This window comes from Leopardus geoffroyi, chromosome D1 (genome assembly GCF_018350155.1).
Source record: "Leopardus geoffroyi isolate Oge1 chromosome D1, O.geoffroyi_Oge1_pat1.0, whole genome shotgun sequence".
NCBI classification, from domain to species: domain Eukaryota; kingdom Metazoa; phylum Chordata; class Mammalia; order Carnivora; family Felidae; genus Leopardus; species Leopardus geoffroyi.
Genome location: NC_059329.1, coordinates 111,368,002 through 111,382,412, shown reverse-complemented (window position 1 = coordinate 111,382,412; position 14,411 = coordinate 111,368,002). Strand labels below are relative to the sequence as shown.

Genomic DNA, 14,411 nt, shown 5'->3' with positions numbered 1-14,411 from the left:
ATGTTTGTGAGAGGCCCACTGGTAGACAAGGGACAGGGAGAAAGCCACAGCGGTGAGGCAGAGTGGTAATCCAGACAGCTCAAGGCCACAGTTCACCTCCCAGAGGGCCCTCCTCAAATGAAACCCCTAAGCATACTCCCCCACACCTGGGTGGGAGGACCGTTCCTGTGGGCACACGTGTGTGACTGTGTCAATGAGAGAGTAAGGAATGTGTCCACCTGCTGGTGTTGCCATCTGTGAGCGTGAGTGGTCTACAGTACAAAACCCACACCTTCCTCAGCTAGTGCCAGCCACTGGTCTCCAACTATTTCACGCATCTGTGATTTTTTTTTCTCCCTTCTACAGGGCAAACTCCCCAAGAGGAGGGCCTGACTCTTCAGCCTTGCCCAAGGCTGCTGGCCAAGACTGAAGTCCATCAAAAACAAACAAACAAAACAAAACAAAACAAAAAAACAACACCTGACTTCCGGAATGAAAAAACAAGTCCATGCATGAGCTGCTACCTAACTTTATCAATTCTGAGATGATGTTATTAGGAGCATACAGCTTTAGGAGTGTTATGTCATCCAGGGGAGCTGGCACTTTGGTGATAAATTATGAAGTTATTATCCTCGATCCTAGTCATGTTATTCCTTACAATCTACTTTATCTGGTATTAACTTGGCTCCACCAGGCTTCTTTTGGTTGGTGCTTGTTTCTTCTTGCCTCCTTTGACTTTCAACCTCTCTGTGTTCCTATCTGTTAGCTATATCACTTGTAAACTACTGGGAATTGAGTTGAGTTGCACCTTTGCACTACAGTGAGCAGGCCTGTGCCCTGGATCTACCATCCCACCAGGAGTCAGTCATAAAGAGCTCACTGAGCTGTTATAGTGATCGAGGGAAAGGACTGGCTTTGGCCCTGGCTCCATCACCACTGTCCTGGGTGCCCTTGGGCCCATTTTGCACCCTCTCTGAGCTGTCTTCCCATCTGTATAATGGGAACAATCCACCCTCTACCAGAATTCAATGTGGAAAGGACACACAGGTCCTGCATCCATCCATCACTGGGCACTGAGAAGCATTATTCCAAAGGCGAAATCCTGGGCCCCTCCAATGAGGGGTCTGTAGTGGGTTATAGAGCCGTCTAACCAGCCCAGCCCTGCCTGAGCCATCCCAGGCCCTCTCTATCCTGTCCCGGGTCCAGGTAGGGTCAGGTAAAAGATGTCAACCCTCCAGGAGACTTGCAGGCTCCCAGAGGATGAGCTCGCATCCCAAATAAGGCCATGACTTACTTGGCTCTTGCATGGTCTATGTGTCATTTTGTGTGGCAGGGCTGTACTCATCCTTGACTGGGAAATTCCACTTCAAACGTGGAGAGCTCGGGGCTTGCTCAGGGAGAGTAAACAGAGGGCAGTCAGGACAGCCAGAGGCACCCGGATGACCAGGAGAGGTCAAGGTGACCGAGGGAGGCCAGGATGACAGGGCAGCCAGGATGATAGTACACAACCTCCCTGCCAGTCCACTCTGTTGCCAAGATCCCCTGCCCCCAGAGGCTCCTTTCACCTCCTTTTTGCCAAAGGGAACATTTTTGCCTTTTCCAGATCTGGCGCACTGCAGTCTGACTGGGGCAGAGCCAGGAGCACGCGGAAGAGGGAAATGCAGAGAGAAAAGGACAAATGGCCTGTCATCTCACTAAGCCTTCCTCCCTCCCCAAACTCCTCTCCCTTCTCAAGCAGTGATGGGGGAGCGGGGAGAAGAAACGGCCGCTTAAGAGAGTCCCTAGACCCTGCAATGAGGATGCATAAGCATCTCGGCCCCACGAAAGAGGCACACGGGCCGCCCGGGCACAGGGACCACCTCGCAGAGCGCCCAGCCCTCCGAGTGACCCGAGGCTGCCTCTCCTCCGGGCCAGGCTGTTGGTCCTGCACAAACAAAACCTGGTCAGAGAGAGGGACGCGAGCCAGCATCCTGTGCAAACCCCACGCCTGCCACTCGGCCCCGCCCAGACAAGCCCCGCCCCAATCCCAGCACCCGCCCTATCAGGTCCCTCTGTGTAAGCCACGCCCCGGGCTCCACCCGGCTCCACTCACACGCAAGCTCCAGCCCCGCCCGCCCCAAGCCCCTCCCAGCCCCACCCCCAGCCCCACCCCCAGCCCCCACTTTGCCAAGTGGCTCCCTGAGCAAAGCCCCAAGTACACCACACCCACGCTCCTGCTGTGCCTGGTCCCCACCCTCCGCCTCCTAAAAAGGATTCCCCAGCAGGGCTGGAGAGTCCTGTCGGGGTAGAGACGCAGGGCTTGAAGCTGCCTCCTGCTAGAGCCCCCTTCGTGCCAACTGCCTCCAGTCACATCCCCACGCGGGATCCCCTGGCCTCTGGGCCTTGGATCCTAGGGGCGCCTGAGACCAGCCTCCCCCTTCCCAGCCTGGTCGGGGTTGGGGGGGGGGGCGGTGTGCTGAGTAAGGCCCCAAAACATGACGACTACAGCACTCCCCTCCCTCCCCCATCCCCAGCTGCGACACTGACCCAAGACTTCCCATTCCGGGGAATTTCTCCCAGGGAAAGATTCCACTACATCAACCCTATGGGGCCACAGGGAAAAGGACATGAAAGCAAGCAGGTGAAGGACGGCGTAATGCCAGGCACGTGAGACACACTCGCCACGTGGTTGTTAAGCAGCAGTCAGGAGCCCTCACTGGGGGCCAGGGACGGTTCTAGGCACCGCCCGGTACCCAACAGCACCGGCAGGTGTTAGGAGCACCCTCCTCGAACGGCTGAGGCAGCTGGGGCGGGGGGGGGGGGGGGGGTGTTGAGTGGCCTGTCACCAAACCAGGGGGCGGCAGAAGTGGACTCAGAAGCCAGGAATTGGGCTCCAGAATCCATGAACTTGGCCCACGGGCTCTTCAGCCCCCAGAGGGTGGGCACCCAGGTGGGAAGGTGAGTGTGTGTTTCACACTCTTCCGCAAACTCAGAGCCCGGCACAAATTCGCACTGGTCAACAAATGCTTAGTATTCTCCATCGTAAAACCAACCAACCTCAGGTCTGTATCCAGCGACAAGGCCAAGAACAGGAATGAGGGGCCATTCTGAAAACTGGAGAAAAAGCAGAAGCACCCGCTGGTCAGAGCAGAGAGACGCCCCCCCAGCTCGCCGGCTGGAAGGTTGGAGGGTTCTTTACCGCGTGTGTTAGATTCCCGGGGCTGCCGTGATTGACCACAAACTTAGTGGCTTCAAACAACACAAATGCATTGTCGTGCAGTTTGGGAGGTCTGAAGTCTGAAATGGATGGGCAGGGCCGACTTCTTTCTGGGAGCTGTAGAGGAGAATCTGTGTCCTTGTCTCTTCCGGGTTCTAGTGGCCCATCTGCATTCTCTGGCTGTGGCCGCTGCTCCACCTTCAAAGCCAGCAGGCTAACACCTTCAGATCACTCTCTCCGCTCACCTTTTCTGTCTCTCGCATGCCTGCCTCCCTCTTTAAGGACTTAATTAGGCCCACATGGACAATCCAGAATAATCTATCTCAAGTTCCTTAAATTAATTACATCTGCAAAGTAGCTTCTGCCATTAAGGTCACATATACACAGGCGTTGGAGATGAGACACAAATATCTTTGGGGGGCCATTAGTCTGTCTACCATACTGTGGGAAGTGGCTTGCCCAAGAGATAGGACCTACAGACAGTATGTAAGGTTTTCCCAAAGAAACCAATGAGCCCTTCTCTATAAACTGATAGTGAAACCAGTAATCACTGGTGCCCCCCCCCCCAACAGAGTTTGCCATCAGCTCTAAGTACTGCCCTCTTCAATAAAATAAAAATAGAGTCCATGATCTCCAGGGAATGTTTAAACATGAAAGACGAGGTGCCAAAACAAAATGGAGAAAGGAACTCAGAGGAAACAGATCATGCAGGGTTTTGAGGGAAGAAGCAAAACAGCAAAAGATAATGCCTTCTGATGCCAGGGTAAAAACGATCTTCAACCTAGAGTCCACACTGTCAATTCAAGACTGAGACTAGATAAAGAAAAGTCCTCAAAAACAAAACAAAACCAAAAACCAACTACCTCCCATTCACTCTTTCTCAGGGAAGTCACTAATACCAAAAACCAAGAAAGAGGGGTTTTTAGTTTTGTGAGAGTGTCTGAGGATGAATTTGTGAAAAGTACATAGAAAATTAAGCAAATGAGAAAAACAAGGCAATGAATAACTAGTAAAAACAAAGAGCTGTCCAAGAAGGAAATGTAGTCAGAGTTTACCATATTTCTTTCTTCTACCCTGATTTGTCCTCCTGCATGAGCCCATCCCATCCCATGCCTTAAATGCATTGTGGAGTCAGTGACTCCCCCTCCCCTATTGTATCCCATCACCCACCTCCCTACTGAGCTTCAAACTCTGCTATCGACCTGACTTCTTAAAAAATCTCTCCTTGGGTGTCTAATAGGCTCCACAGACCTAGCATATCATCAGCAGAGTCCCTGCAGTCCTGCAGATCCTGGCTCCAAAACTTCATTCCTCTCCCAATCTGCTCTGTCTCAGGAATTATAACCCCATCCACCCAGCTGCCCAAGCCAAAACCCGAGGAGGTGTCTTAACCCCTCTCTTCAACCCCTCATCTCCCACATCCTTTCAGCAATCCTGTAAGTTCCAACCTCTAAAATATCCGCCACCCACCCAATTCTCTCCATCAACCCTGCACTCTCTCTAACCCTGCAACCTGTTTTCTATAAGCCCTCGGGGCCTGCCAAGGACCCTCACACAGGGTGACTCTAAGTAAAATCCAAGCTCCCTTCCATGGCCTCTGAGGTCCTGCCCGACCTGGACCATCCAATCGCTCTCTGTCCCACTCACACTCACCTCCTACTGGCTCAACAGTGTCCACCTTATTCCTGTTTCACAGTATTTCCTCTTACTCCTTTTTTGCCCCAGTTTGAGAAACAATTGACAAACATCACTCTATAAGCTTAAGGCATACAGTGCAATGATTTGATTTACATATGTTGCAAAACGGTTACCCCAATCGGTTCAGCTAATATTGCATTCACTGTTCTCTTGACCCAGAATGTCCTTCTCCATGGTCTTTGCATGGCTGCTCCTTCGTAACATTCAGATCTCAGTTCTCACAACACCTCCTGGGTGTCACCTCCTTGGAGAGGACTTCCCAGACCCCATGAGCTTCCCCTGGCCACTCTCTGAGACAATCTTATTTCACTGTCCCTCTCCTCACCCCACCCAACATCACTTCCAGAACATTCCAGCCCTGAGGGCTCAAAACCCTGCATGCTCTGTTCATTCTACGTCCCACTGTACTCCAAAGCTTAGATAGCACCTGCCACCTAAAAAAGTACAGAACCAAGGGGCGCCTGGGTAGCTCAGTCGGTTAAGCATCCGACTTCGGCTCAGGTCATGATCTCGCGGTCCATGAGTTTGAGCCCCATGTTGGGCTCTGTGCTGGCAGCTCAGAGCCTGCTTCAGATTCTGTCTCCCTCTGCCCCTCCCCTGCTTGCACGAGCGCTCTCTCTCCCAAAATAAATAAATAAGCTTTAGAAAAAAATATTTCAGGGGTGCCTGGGTGGCTCAGTCGGTTAAGCGTCCGACTTCGGCTCAAGTCATGATCTCACACTCCGTGAGTTTGAGCCCCGCATCAGGCTCTGTGCTGACAGCTCAGAGCCTGGAGCCTGTTTCAGATTCTGTGTCTCCCTCTCTCTGACCCTCCCCCGTTCATGCTCTGTCTCTCTCTGTCTCAAAAATAAACGATAAAAAAAAAAAATTTTTTTTAATAAAAAAAAGGAAAAAATATTTCATGCAAAAGACCAAGAGATAGAAACGGAAAAGGACAGAAGAACTAGAAACTGGGCCCAGACCTGCCACACGCCTGGGAGGTGTTCCGGGAAGGGGACAGAGAGAAACCACACTGAGGAGAGCAATCAGGAAAAGAGTTTCGGAAAACTCCCCTGGGCAGAAGCAGGGAAAGGCACTGCGCTAACCACAGAGGGAAGGACCTGAGTCACCGTCCCAGGGACCACCGTCAGCCCTGGGAGGACAAAAGGGACACAGAGGGTGTCCAGAACGCAGCAGCTCACGGGGCAGGCCCCACAGAACAGGGGACACCATGTGGCCTCTGAGATCAGGCAAGAGGCTGGTTTTGGAAGGACCAGAAGAAGTCTGGGCAGGAGAAAGCTGCCACCGCTGGGGAGGCGGGGAACACTCGGGAGGGCCAGGGAAGAACAGGACCCGAGTCCCTCGTCCCAACTCCATGGGAACAGCCAGCGGCCTCGGGGTGAAGACAGGGGAACAATGAGGGGGCAGCGCCGGGACCCAGGGGGCAGGTAACCAGGTGCTGAAGGCCTAGCAAAGAGGAGCTGCTGGCAGACGGGTGTGGAGTGTGGGAGAAAGAGGGGGACAGGATGACTGCAAGAATTTGGGGGATCTGGAGGATGAGGTTCCAGATCTGGAGGCCGTGTGAGTGTCCTGGGGCAGCTGTACCGGGAGGCTGAAAACAACAGTAATTCCTTTGTTCCTGGCTTCCACAATCCAAAGGTGTGGGCACGCCCCCTCCAAAGGCTCTGCAGGGGGTTGGGGGGGGGTGTCCTTCCTGCCTTTTCCAGCTTCTGGGGACCCTGCCTTCAACTTCACACGGTCATCCCCTCCTCTCGTGTGTCTGTCCTCTGTGCATCTCTTACAAGGACACCTGTCGCTGGGTCGAGGGCCCACCGGCCTCCAGGATGATCTCTCGAGACCCTTCATTACCCCTGCAGACCCTTTCTCCAGGTAAGATCACATCCCCAGGTTCTGGGTATTAGGACGTGGACATATCTTTCAGGGGTCACCATTCAGCCCACCACCGAGGGGCTGACAGATGAAGCCGCACGGATTCGGACACGCTGGGTTCGAGATGCGTCTTGAATATCCAAGGGGAGATGTGAGTAGTTCTTCGCTCGGCGTTGGGGGCAGACAGCAAAGCCGATCGTCAGCGGGGAGCCCCGAGGCTGGGCGCACAGCGGCTCAGGCCCAGTTTGCGGGACACGAGCCCGAGACGGAACTCCAGGGCGTGGGGTTTATTGGGTAGAGGCCACTGGGGAGAAGACGGAGGGGAAGCAGGGTGGGCTCAGGGGGAGCTGGCTGGAGACCAGGGCCGTCAGCCTGACCCCGCGGCAGCTCTGGGGGACAGACTGTCCCTCCAGTTGTCCCCCCCGAGGCGAAGGGCTAGTCAATCTGCCCGCGCCCCAGAACCCACGAGCGTGGTAACTGGTCGTTTCATACGACAGTTTCGGGTCAATTTATTACGCGGCTGTAGTAAGGGGAACAGCCTTTCTTCCTGTGATGAATCGGGGAGTCCCGTCCCAGCTGCCAGGTTCAGTGTGAACCTGGCTCCGATCCCGGCTCAGAATCGGCCCTTTTGCGGTCCCTGTCACCCATGGCAAAGTGCCTCCTGCTTCTTGCCACACCAGGTACCTCGCGGGCCCACAGCGTCCACACCGCTGACCGCCCTGCTTGGTGCCTGGAAAAAACACAGATGTTTATCTTCTTTCAAGTGTGGCTCTGTGTTTTTAAAACTTTCTCCACCGGCTCAGAGACAGGGGTGGGGGGCGGTGCCTCTCGGCATAAACCAGCCATGTCACCTCGGCCTCCTGCAACGCGGGCCGCCTCCGTGACAGGGCTGGGGGCGCCCCCGGCGAGGCCTGAGAGCCCCGTTGCCCCACTGATAGAGTCCTTGGCGGAGGCCTCGCCCGGAGCACAGCTGAGCGGCCGCACGGCGGGAGCGAGGGGCAGGACCACTGCGGCTCCCGGGACCCTGCCCCACGACGCGCTGGCCGCCCACATCAAGGCGTTTTCCCGAACATTTAGAGAGCGAGCTCGCACTCTGGATGGGGTCTGCCGGGGCCTAAGGGCGGGGAGTGGGGGAGGAAGGCGGGAAGGAGGAAGCCACAGGCTCTGTCCTCTCCACGCGAGGACAGACCAGAAATTCCCTGTGCAGGGTCGGCGGTGTGATCCCAGCCCGGCACCCGCACCCCTGCCCACAGCCAGGGCCGCCAGCAGCCTCCACGGCAGCGCTGTGCAAACCGGGAGCTGGCACCCCTTCCTCTGAGTGGCGACAGCTTGACCAGCAGGCACGAGAGCTGCAGCCCCCAACTCGCCCCTAAAGCCCATCCTACACGGCCTTACATGGGGGCCCGCTGCTGTCTACCCCAAGAGGTGACAGGCCAGCCGGGCCGGGACCACCCTGCCTGCTGATGCCGTGCTCCGGGTGAGGGCTAACGTGAGGGGCATCACAACGGAGGACGGTCTGGGCGCTGCGTTCCGTGGGGGGACCCTTCAGCGCGTCTGTGCCTCCAGGTCCCGACTTCTCTGTCTCGTTTCGCGAAAAGAACCCAACCGTGGGTGCCCCATAGAAGGAGAGTCACTTGTGATCTGGAGCAGGTCCCAAAACGGTAGTTTCCAAATATTCCTTGGTCATCTGCCCCTCTCGACAACATAGACATAAACTAAACACCGTGGCCAGGTGGGATTCATCCAGGAGTTCAAGGCTGATCTGACACGCAAAAATCAACTAATGCCACAGGCCATATTCATACAACCGAGGACAAACCCCATCTCAACAGGCACAGAAAAAGCATACGATGAAGTCCCAAGTCTATTTATGATTTATTTTTTTTTTATTTTTTTTTTTAACGTTTTTATTTATTTTTGAGACAGAGAGAGACAGAGCATGAACGGGGGAGGGGCAGAGAGAGAGGGAGACACAGAATCGGAAACAGGCTCCAGGCTCTGAGCCATCAGCCCAGAGCCCGACGCGGGGCTCGAACTCACGGACCGTGAGATCGTGACCTGGCTGAAGTCAGACGCTTAACCGACTGCGCCACCCAGGCGCCCCTATTTATGATTTAAAAAACAAAAAAATGTATAAACGTGGGGCGCCTGGGTGGCGCAGTCGGTTGAGCGTCCGACTTCGACTCAGGTCATGATCTCACGGTCCGTGAGCTCGAGCCCCGTGTCGGGCTCTGGGCTGATGGCTCGGAGCCCGGAGCCTGCTTCCGATTCTGTGTCCCCCCTCTCTCTCTGCCCCTCCCCTGCTGGCACTCTCCCAAAAATAAAACATTTTTTTTACAATTTCATAAACAAGCAAATAAACAAAAACTCTCAGCAAACTAAGGCCGGAGGGGAACTTCTGGGCCTGATAACTACAAACGGGTACGAGGGAGTTGGGTGGGGTGACGGCTGGCAGAGTTCACGTTCACGGCGTGACCATCACACCTTCAATAAAGCCGCACACCAGGACAGCTCGCTGGCCGCTGAGGGCAGGGCCGGGCGGCCGGGCGGCCACCAACAGAAGGATCCTCGGACCGGACGCCCCATCCCCAGCACAATTAAAAATCTGCCCGCCCGGATGAGAAGCCTGCTTACTTAGTCCGCTTTTCGTCCAAGCAAAGAAGTTTCCAGACCAAATAAGGCTGCAGCTTTTGCAGTGCTCCTGGCACAGAACACGGTTCCTTTTAAGTGCCAGGTTATAACTTGGGCCTAAAAGGTCCCAAAGCAGCACGGTGCCCGTCAGCCCACTGGTCCCTCCGGGTAACGCTCCAAACAACCCGGGTAAACACGGAGTGGGCAGCCTGGGCCGCCGGCAGGGGGCGAGGCTGAGCCCTGCTGTTCCGAAGGAAGCCTGGCGTGCCCGCGCGGAGGGCCAGGGCTCGCTGCACCCACACCTTCTGCCGGCAGCTGACCAGTGCCTGGGGCCCTGGGCGCCCTCGCCTCGGCCCTGAGCGGAGGGCTGTGCGTTTCACCTCACCTTTGCCGCAGCTCTGCGAGACGACAAGGACGGCAGGCACCCCCTGAGCACTGAAGCACCAGGCACCGTTCTGGGGGCCTGGTGACCTTCAAGCAACTAACTCATCTTTGCAGCAACCCTGGGAGACGGGTCCTGTCATTTACCCACTTTACAGATGAGGAAACAGAAGCATGAGCCACACATGGGGTGAATCTAGAATGAACCACCCCCCCACCCCGGGGCTGACACACTCCGAGCAGGGGCTCCGTTTCGTGCCATGGTGCCCCCTCCCCTCAAAAGAAAAGGCAGGGCTCCCGGCTCGGTGCCTCGGAGGAGAGGAAGCACCCCCACCCGGAAGGGACCCCTCCGCTCCAGGCTGTTCCCCCAGGAAGGGCTGCAGCCTGCGGGTTACCGGCAGACCACACTCAGTGGCTAAGATGTCAGGCTTGGCACGTTGTTTCCTTTCTGGGGGGCTACCCTGTCCAGGCCAAATGTAGGACATTGTCCCAACAAGGTCTCCCTGGGGCGACAAACAGCAGCTTTACGCGTTGCAACGGTCAACTCTGATATTTTAACGATGCGTCAAGACCAGCTTGAATGGAGGTCGGCAGCGGAGGGTGAAGGCTCGGGGGGGGGGGGGGGGGCACGGGGGCCACAGCGAACCCCGTGCCGGGCCACCGCCACGGAGCCTGCTGACCCACACCCAGGTCTTGCAACACGTGACGCTGCCCGTCGATCATCCTGTGGGCCTGTCGGCACGGCTGGCGAGGTCAAGACGGTTCTCAACCCCGTGAGCTCATCGCCGAGGAGCGGACAGGCTCAGGGAGGCGGGGACTCGCGGAGGCCTCCCACGACCCCAGCCCAAGCCCCGCGGCCTTTCTTTGAGCTCTTCCTGGCAGGATGGCTCACGGGAAGACCACGTGGGTGAAGGTACAAGACTCGCTCCCTCTCTAAGGAGCAGAGGAGTCCTGGTTCGGTACCGCCTCCCTGCTGGGGCCGGGTGCACCCAATGGGATACACAAAGGCACGACGGGACCGGCAAAAGTCATTCTAGCAGCGAGTGACAGAACCTCAAGACAGACTGTTTTCAGCTGAGAAAGGAGACTAGTTCAGGACACCGGGAAGAATGGGGTGGGGGTCAGGTGCGGCTGGATCCAGGCGCTCAAACAGTGTGATCGTGTTCTTTCCCTCCCCCAGTTTTTGGCTGGTTCCGTGTCGGCCTCCTCCTCTCCTGCAGACAGGCTTCCTGCAGGTGGAAGGTTGGCTACCAGCCACACCCTCAGGAAGAACGACCAACATCTCTCTCAGCATCTGCGTGCGGAGCGCAGGCTAGAACCCTGATGCTCCCTGGCCGGACTCTGGCCCGTCCCTGAACCTGGCCTCGCCGTGGCCGTGGCCACAAAGACAGGAAGAAAGAGCGAGCGTCCTCGGCAGCCAGGAGAGCGCCTCTGTGCCCGTCAACAACGGTGAAGCAGCGGGTCGTGTGCACAGAACTCCCCACCTTGCGGTCATCTCCTTGCCTGCCGCCAGCCACGGGCTGCTGGGGGCGGTGAGGACTGCATCCGACCGTCCTGCGTGTGGGAACGGGCTGTCCCCACGAGACGGTGGCCCAGCACCGGCAAAGCAGAGTGGCCCACGTACGCGGGCCTGGCGCCGAAGACACAGGCAATAAACGTGCTGAATAAACGGCGCTGGGGGGGGCAGCGGCACGGGGATAAGGCCCAGGAGGCCCCTGAGGACGACACAGACATCTCGAACGCCCGGTCAGGGAGGCCGAGACACGAACGGCACGCAGGGCCAGAGAATGCGAGGTCTGCGCGAGGGGGGCCGGGGGGCCGGTGGAAGGAAGGCAGAGGACATCGCGAGTCGGGCGAGAGCAGGTGGGTGGACGTGAGGGGGAGGCAGCTCTGAGCCCACAGGGCAGACCCCCGGGCCCCCAGGGAGGCAGCATCTCTGGCACCTCCCTCTTTCTTCCCTCGGGGGCAGCCGCTCTGCCACGGCATTGCCACGGAGCCCGGCCTGGTTCCCCGACCTTCCCGATTTCAAACGTTCGTCCCAACCGGTAGAAAGGCAAGTAGAACGGGGATTTTCTTCCTCCTCTTGTCATCTGTTAACGGGACAAGCTCCCCCCCCACCCCTGCAGTGGCCCTGCGCGTCCCCCTCCTCGCTCAGAGTGCAGTTCTTGCCTTCTGGAGGCCAAGAGCTGAGAGCAAACGTCAGCTCACCCTGAGCTCTGGGCCCCTCGCTCCACGAAAGAGACGCTGAGCCAACGGGACAGCATGTTCCCCGTGAACACGTAACAGACACCGGGTGATGCGCGTATGTCTTTATTGTTTTCTCAAATAATTTCTATCCCGTTTACACAAATAACACCCCGGGACTAAAACAGGACGTGCCTCTGAGGCTCTCTTCAATAAGGCAGCTGGCAGAGACCTCCTCCCACACAGGGCCCGCACAGGCCACACGCAAGGGGCCCTCCAGGCCTCGCAGGTGCAGCCCGAGCTGTGTCTGCCGCCCGCGGGACAGGGTGGCTCACGGGAGCCACAGGGGACAGGAGACGGACGGACGGACGAGGGTGAGCCAGCTGCAGGGGGACGTGCGGGAGGAGCGCCCCAGCGAACATTCTCAGAGCCCATCTCAGGCGTGCTGAGTTCTCGGGTGCTGTCCCTCACTCTGATGGGCCGAAAGCCGGCCGGGCCCTGACAGGATTTACTTTTACAAAGCCTGAGGGGGCATCGGACCCGGGCAGGGGACACAGAGGCACGTCTCCAACGGAACTTACTGACCCTCGTGGCAACACCCCAAGATTCAGATGGGGTGGGGGGGGGGGGTTCAGTTCTGACCGGGAAGGAGAGAATGCACCGGGCGATGGTCCTGGCAGTGACGGGGAGGACGTAGGGTGTGGGCATGCCCGGGGAGAGGGCTACCTGGCCTTGACCACATGCCCAGGCACCCTCCCGTCAGGTTAGAAGAGCCCACCCTTTCTCCCCCAGATCCCGAGCCCCACATGGCCGCGGCACAGGCAGGTGGGTCGGGTTGCACGCTGTCACGGGGAGCAGCCACAAGGAAGCAGAAGGCAGCCATGCTCGGCCTCGTCCGTTCTTTCAAAGACACAAGCCCGTCACTTCTCCTTTTCCTTCCGTTTACTCTTCCTCTGGCTGGTCAGCTCATCCAGCTTCTTATCCAGCCTCCTCTGGAGCTGGGCCCTCTTGGCTGGGTCCAGGGACCTGTCCTTGGTCCCACTGCCGGCGTAGAGGACTCCTTCCCGGCTGATCCTCTGCCGGGCGTGGGCGCGAGCTCTCTCCCCACAGCCGTGGATCTGGGGGGCACACAGCAGTCGGCGCTGAGCCAAGTGGGGACAAAGGCCCCGTGATTCTGCCTGCTGCCCCCGGACGAGGTCCTGGGGGGCTCCTTACCCTTCCTGAACCCAGATCCTGCACGTTCGGGGCTGGGGGGGCCGGAGGGAACGCCCGCACCCAGCCTCCAGCCCCGCCCTCAGCTTAGCCACGCTGTCCTCTGACAGGGGGACGTCACACCTGTGTGTGCCACCAGCAGTGGCATTTGAAAGCAGAGCGCGAGCCCCCACGAGCCACACCGCCTTTCCACGAGCATGCAGCCAAAGCACGAGCAGGCTGCTCCGGGCGACAGGCCGTTTTCCCTAACCGGACCCCAATGCTAGGCCCGTCCCAGGAGCTCCGAAACGTGCATCAGCTCAGGACGTGCCTCGGCGGTTCGAGGACGCTCTGACATGACCCCTTCTGTTCTTGAAAGGAGAAGGAAGACAGAAGGAGCCCCCTGAGCATTTCCCCAGCGCCGGGCACCGAGGCCACGGTGCCACGTGTGCGAGTCACGGCTTCTTCTGGAAAGCCTGGGCTTCCCCGTTGCACAAATGAAGGCTGCCTCCTTGGGAACCGCCGGGTGGGACCCAGTTTGGACTCAGCAAGGCCCCAGAACAGACAGCTCAGCGGCTCGCCCAGCCCACTGTGCACAGCCCACCACACCCCTGTGCCGCGCCTGTCCCCTCCCCACTCGGCGGGCGTCCCCTTCTCCTGCCCCTTCCGGGTGGCCCTCGGGTGGCCCTCGGGCCCGGCCCTCCTCCTCCACACCCAACGCCGGCCTGCTGCTCCTCCCGGCACCTCGGTGACGGCTGGGGAAAGTGAATTTGCCCACGTCACAAGGGCAGCAGGTGACAGAGCGGGTTCTGAGGCCAGGTCCCTGCCACCCAGCCCTGGGCCTCATCCCGCAGAGCAGCTCAGAGCAGACAGACTCGCGGCCCGGCCCGCAGCAGCATCCGTGCTCACACGGGCTATTCCACGGACGGCGCGGGGACTGCACGGTCCACTCGCCCCTGCGGGCTCCCACCGCCCAGCACCAGGGACCAGCACAGGCCGTGCCACTAATGCACGCTGGCCTCCCAAACCTGGCATCTGGCCATTTCTAAACATTCTGGATGAAAATCTTTCTAAAACACCATACACTTTGTCAACAGGCATCGATAGACTGCACACGTGCGTGTGTGCACGTGCGTGTGGAGAAAGTGTGCATGTGCGGGGGGGGGGGGGAGGGGCGGGGAAGCGAAGGGGAGGAAGGGTGTGAGGGAGAGGAAAAGAACGAGGGAGGAGGTGAGGGAAAGAGACGAAGGAGAGGGGAGGGGGGAGGGGAGAGAGAGGGGGA

General features: G+C 58.2%; 1 protein-coding gene across 5 annotated transcripts in view; it reads right to left on the bottom strand.

Moving 5' to 3' along the window:
* The window catches only part of IGHMBP2 (immunoglobulin mu DNA binding protein 2), a 97,551-nt gene that overhangs the window by 58,734 nt on the left and 24,406 nt on the right, over nucleotides 1-14,411 (bottom strand). For 4 of the 5 annotated variants that reach the window (XM_045486202.1, XM_045486201.1, XM_045486205.1 and 1 more), the window contains one exon: nucleotides 12,049-13,056. The exons of the other annotated variant lie outside the window; for it this stretch is intronic. In XM_045486202.1, coding sequence (XP_045342158.1) covers nucleotides 12,859-13,056 — 198 coding nt within the window. In that variant the 3' untranslated portion in view covers nucleotides 12,049-12,858. Of the gene's footprint in view, nucleotides 1-12,048; nucleotides 13,057-14,411 lie in introns of those variants that run through there. 5 annotated transcript variants of the gene reach the window in all.